The sequence below is a fragment of the Schistocerca cancellata genome, chromosome 7 (assembly GCF_023864275.1).
Source record: "Schistocerca cancellata isolate TAMUIC-IGC-003103 chromosome 7, iqSchCanc2.1, whole genome shotgun sequence".
NCBI classification, from domain to species: domain Eukaryota; kingdom Metazoa; phylum Arthropoda; class Insecta; order Orthoptera; family Acrididae; genus Schistocerca; species Schistocerca cancellata.
Genome location: NC_064632.1, coordinates 61,453,514 through 61,459,391, shown reverse-complemented (window position 1 = coordinate 61,459,391; position 5,878 = coordinate 61,453,514). Strand labels below are relative to the sequence as shown.

Genomic DNA, 5,878 nt, shown 5'->3' with positions numbered 1-5,878 from the left:
TGATGAGAATATGCTGCTCATAATTTTAAACGAAAATAAGTAGAAATAAAAACAAAACGGATTAGTTTACAGCTTCGGGATACGCTAGGCAAAGGTTTAAACTAAAAAAAGGTTTAAACTGAAACAAATACACTGGTAGTCTGTCGTGTCGAATTCGTTGCTTTGAACACGATTTGCTAGTCGACAATATTCTGAAAGGTTCATTTGAATATGGCAAATAGATTTCCAAATCTTACGGAATTTCGCCTCAAAAATTTATTCGAAATATCGGCCACTAATGGGAAGGCGATTAACTGGGCTCAACAACACGGGTTGTTGAAAAGTGTGATGATTTGTGATGGCAACTGCGTGGGATACAACGAAATGCGATTAGAAAACAATAATTCTATGGATGGTGTCATCTGGCGTTGTTCAGCAGGTCGAGTTTGTAGGAAACAAGCATCAATTCGAAAATTTTCATTCTTTTCGGGTAGCCATATTGAAGTTTCCAAGACCTTGCAACTGATGTATCTGTGGGCTTATGATGTACATAAGCAGGACTTTTTACAGAGGGAGTTGGAAATCGGAAGTGCCCATACGATTGTTGATTGGAAACAATTTTGTAGGGACATTTGTCACGAATATTTTTTGTTCAATCCGATCGTTCTGGGAGGCAGAGGTCATATTGTGGAGATCGACGAAAGTTGTTTTGTTCGTCGAAAGTACGAACGTGGTCACCGCGTTAGAGAACAATGGGTTTTTGGTGGTTTCGATGTGGAAACAAAGGAAAGTTTCATGGTGACTGTAGACAGACGCGATGCTGGCACTTTGTTGCCTATTTTGCAACAGTTCGTGCTCCCTGGTACTACTGTTGTCTCGGATTTGTGGGCAGCATACAAGACAGTGGGTAATCTGGGATATCAGCATTTGACTGTAAACCATTCGATTAATTTCGTTGACCCCCTTACTCACGCTACAACCAATCACGTAGAATCTGTTTGGCAGAAAGCCAAGGAAGAAAACAAACGCAGGTTCGGTACCCATCGTACTATGCTAGATAACTATTTGGCAGAATTTTTGTGGCGTCAGCGTTTTCAAAAGGATGCATTTCATAACTTGGTTCAGCACGTTCGTTTAGTGTAACCCGAAGCAGCACAGTGATTACGTTTTATTTTTATTTTGCTAAATTTAGTTAAAAGTTTGTTAATTTTGCACTGGCGTTTGATGAGCAAGAGTATTGATTGTGGTTAATTAGTAAAAACACGTACCTACCGTTCCGTTAAAATGAACGTATACTGTAATCGACAAAATATTGAAAAATAAAAAAATTTTTTAAAAATTTAAAACAATTTTTTTGATGTAAATAATTGACTGGGGCGAAAATAAATATCGTATTCGTAATCAGCGTATCAAATTTGACTATACTCGATCAAATTTTGAAAAAAAATGAAAAATTTTTTCCGTACCTGCTAAACTGCATAAGTGCCCAAGTGTGTGAAAATATTAATAGTGATACATCGTGAACAGTGCTGTTTGTTACACAGTTTGGAAGCACTTCTATGTGTAAGTTGATTAAATAAAAAGTCTCTTCACAGTGTAGTTCTGTATTAACAACCAAATAATGTAAACAATCACCTGTTACACCAAAAGTTTTTTTTTTTGTGTTTGTGACTTATTTATGCTGATGACTAGAATTTTAGAGAACCAAGCAGCCAAGTCAGAGGTGACTTAACATGAAATTAATAAGAAATTTTCTTTCAGGGTTTTGGTTAGGCTAGGCTTTCTTATTTTTTGATGGTGTGTGTGTGGGGGAGGGGGGGGGAGGAAGGAGGTGAGAGATGAATATATATTTATTAATCATGTTAAGCCCTTACAGTGACAACCAATATTTTACTATGATATGAATTACTGTTCTGAATGAGAGCTACTGTTACATATGAAGGAACAGAAGCTTATCTGGTTATACTATTTAGATTTAAAATTTCAATAGTGTTGTAGGCAGCCAAAATCTGGTGTATCCTATTAGATATGTTTCCTATGGAGAACAGCATCATAGTAAATGAATGGATAGCTCACTGATAATTTATATGAAACTTTTTCGGTAATACCTGTATCAGGAATAAGAACATGATTTTTTTTTCATCATCTAAGTGAAACAAGAATCCAGGTAAGCTCTTTATTAACAACTTTTTCCCTAAAACCTCAAAAGTCTTCATTTATGAGTTATAAATCATAAGGTTATCTGCTTTTTATTTTGCCAACTAGGATGCATTTTGCAGACTCAGAGTATATTACACCAACTCTTTCCCATCTTAGATTAGTTCAGCTATTATGAATTACTAACAGAAGAAATTACAAATCATACCCAACTGTAGATTAGAGAGATTAGATTAGTACTTGTTCCATAGATCATGAATATGACACTTCGTAATGATGTGGAACGTGTCAGGTTAATAAAAGGTGTCTATACAAGATATTACATTACACAAAATATTACATGACACTTAAATTATTTTTTTGTGGGGGTGGGGAAATTACTCACTTACTATATCCAAAAATTCATCTGGTGAGTAGGAGTTGCCATTCAGACATTCTTTTAATTTCCTTTTAAATGCTATATGGTTATCTGTCAGACTTTTGATGCTATTAGGTAAGTGACCAAAGACTTTTGTGGCAGCATAATTTACCCCTTTCTGAGCCATTCAAATGAGATGTGAAGGATTACATATGGCTTTTGCTTTGCCTTACTTTTAGACTTTCAGTGCCTAATAACTGTGGATGTAATTAAAATGTGAAATAGTAAGCTGTACCTTATTTATCACAGTATTAAAAACACGTATTAGCACACATTTCTGCAGTAAATACACCTACTTACACCAAAATAAATGTTAATTCTTTTCAAAAACTGGCATTATTCATCCACTGGAGTATATAGAGATGCCACTGAAATAATCATAGTCTGTAATGGATAACCATGAAACTAGTGCTTTTCCAATATTGCATACGTAAATATTGTGCTGTATCAAGTTTGTTAAAAAACATGTTTTATGATATGAAAACAATACTGCTGCATCTACTGATGTTTTAGCAGTAACTAGCCCTCCAACAGCTGGAATCTTTAGAACTCCATGGCTCGAAAATTTATGATCATGATCTCTACCCATTACATCTCCTTTCAGCCTTCAAAACAATATCAAGTACTGCTTTTCAGCCCTTATGAAAGAAATTACAAATCTGCACCCAAATACATTGCTATTCATGTCAAGGGGATTAGTTTTATGTGGCCACTTGTGCAGATTGAGAACATTCACAAAACTTGGAATTTTTCCCTTGTAATATTTATTCCTAATGCAAAAACTGCAACCTGTTGCCCTACGTAATGTTCACAACATAACACTAGATATTATTTACATCAGCGCATTTATTTGAACAAATCTGTTAAATAAGTGTTCCATTTATTTATAAATAAAACAACAGCTTTACAGGACTATTTCATAAATTTCTTTATTGTTGAGCTATATCAGTCCCAAGCCACTATAGTACAAATGGTTGAATACATTTATGGAAAAGTGACATCAGCTTCAGACACCCCTTTCCTCCAAACTTTATCTTTAAATACTCACAGCTGAGCACTTCAAGTGATCTGGTACTAGGAAAATGTTTCAGAATAATTTAGACACACTGTAGACATAGCCAATCACTCAGTGTCAGATATAGTGGAATTACAGGCATTCTTTTTTTTTTAAAAAAAAAAAAGAGGAATTGTTTGAGAATATCTTTTGAATACATAAGAAAATATACATTTTAATTACGCCCATGGGAGTCTACCAATAGGGGAATTGAAAAAATCTTTATAGTGTTCCCTTACAACAAAAGCAGATGATGTAGCTGAACCACCTTGTCCAGTTAGCTCCTGCAACACAAGGGTCCCATTTGCTGCTTCAGTTTGTGCATAAACATTTTCTTTGATATAGTTGTGAAGAATACATGTTGCCATCACTATTTTGTCCACATTCTCTGGCATTGAATTAATTCTCCTAAAAAAAATTCTAAATTTCTGGGCTAATTGCCCAAACGCATTTTCTGAGACTCGGCGAGCTCTGGATAGCCTGGCGTTAAAAGCACTCATGGCAATATCACCACTTGCTTGACTTTTTGGATATGGCCTTAATAAATAAGTTTTTAGTGGGTAGGCTTCATCACCAACAATCACATGTGGCACTACAACATCAGTACCAGGAAGTCTCTTATCTCCTGGCACTTGCAATTTGCCAAGTTCCAAGGCTTTCCCCAACTTTGAATGGGCAAATATGCCCCCATCACTATTTTTACCGTAAGACCCAATGTCTACGTTTATAAACTTATAGTTGGCATCAACTAGTGCAAGAAGAACTATGGAAAATGTTTGCTTATAGTTATAAAATTGGGATCCACTGTTTGGAGGAGCCACAATCTGAATGTGTTTCCCATCAATTGCACCGATACAATTGGGAAAGTTCCATAGATCCAAAAACTGTTCAGCTATTTGTTGCCAGTCTTCTTCTGTTGGAGTTGGCATTACTTCAGGTAACATTGAATCAATTATTGCCTGGCATACTTCCTTAACAATGTTATGGACAGTTGAGTGCCCAAGTCGGTAACTGAACGATAATGTGAGAAGGGAATCACCTGTCGCCAAGTACCTGAAAAACATTAAATTAGTCATGAATAAAGAGCCATATAGAAAACTTATCTAGCATAACTTACAATGCAGTAAGAAATGCTGAGTGTTTAAAGCCACACACAAATATTACACATTCACAAACATTAATAGTGCACAGAGCAAATAACTGTTACATTAAGTGGCTAAAGTGTGTTATTGGAACACCCTTCTCCCCCTCCACCCCACCCGAAATCTAGGTTGCAGTGCTAGATATTACGAAAAAGATATTAATATACACTGGAAAACAATACTATGTTATTTATTTCATATTCTTAACAGTTAACACTGACGGAAAACAATAAACATATTGTTGAATGTGCTTCACACGGCTTTTCAAATACAGTAACACAGAGAAAAATCAGGGATTAAAGCCAGTGCAGCTTGCAGAAGTTTACGCTTCAGTCATAATATAATTTTACGACAAACAGAAGATAAAACAAGAATCGACAAAGTTAAGAAACATAAATGTTTAAACTGAGCATACCTTAAGCACACCATCAGCTTCTGTCGTGGTGATATTGGACACCTAAATCTTGAATTTTTCTTCGTAATCCTCGTCTGTATCTTGCTTAAAAGGTAAAAAAATTGTTGTTTAGGCATTCTAAAATATTTGAAGAAGGACGATTCCTCCTCTTCCAGCTCCTTGTAAAGGGTATGAAACTCTCCTTCGCATTCTCGGCCTTTTAACATATTCCTGACCCACACTCTTTTTGGTCGCCGTTCTTCTTCCTCTTCATCAAGGGCAATTGCAATCATTGCAAGTTGCTTCAGACTGAATTTTGGCATTTTATGAAGATCCGAAACTATGCCGATAATAAACCAATAGACTACAGAAGCGCCTCTGGCGAGTGTATTATGAACCATCACACGACGTTGTGTCGACGTTGACGTGCCGTCTAGTGTGAATGCTCAGAAATTTCTCTGACCGTCGACGGTCCAAAACGTGACGATGACGTTCCGTTAAGTGTGAATCCTCCTTTAGACGCCTGTCCTGTACCACAGATCTGTGCCTGTACAAGAACTTCGTCCGAGGCGAACAAAAACCTGTTTCCTACCTGGTACGTGGTTTATGGGGTTGACTATTCTGCCACAGTAACGGACTACTTTTACTCCAACAGATCTAGATACTAAAATTTACCGTGTACACTCATATTCATGATTTTCATTCATCAGGAGAGAGGAGGAAACCATGTATAT

The 5,878-nt window shown here is 36.3% G+C and overlaps 1 protein-coding gene across 1 annotated transcript; it reads right to left on the bottom strand.

Annotated features, from left to right (window-relative positions):
• Positions 1–3,732: 3,732 nt before the first annotated feature.
• Positions 3,733–5,656, bottom strand: LOC126092180 (uncharacterized). Its single transcript, XM_049907655.1, has 2 exons — positions 5,166–5,656; positions 3,733–4,661 (listed from the first exon to the last, which is right to left on the bottom strand). The coding sequence occupies exons 1-2, from the start codon at positions 5,543–5,545 to the stop codon at positions 3,788–3,790; spliced, it is 1,254 nt and encodes a 417-aa protein (XP_049763612.1). The 5' UTR covers positions 5,546–5,656; the 3' UTR covers positions 3,733–3,787.
• Between the last annotated feature and the right edge of the window lie 222 nt (positions 5,657–5,878).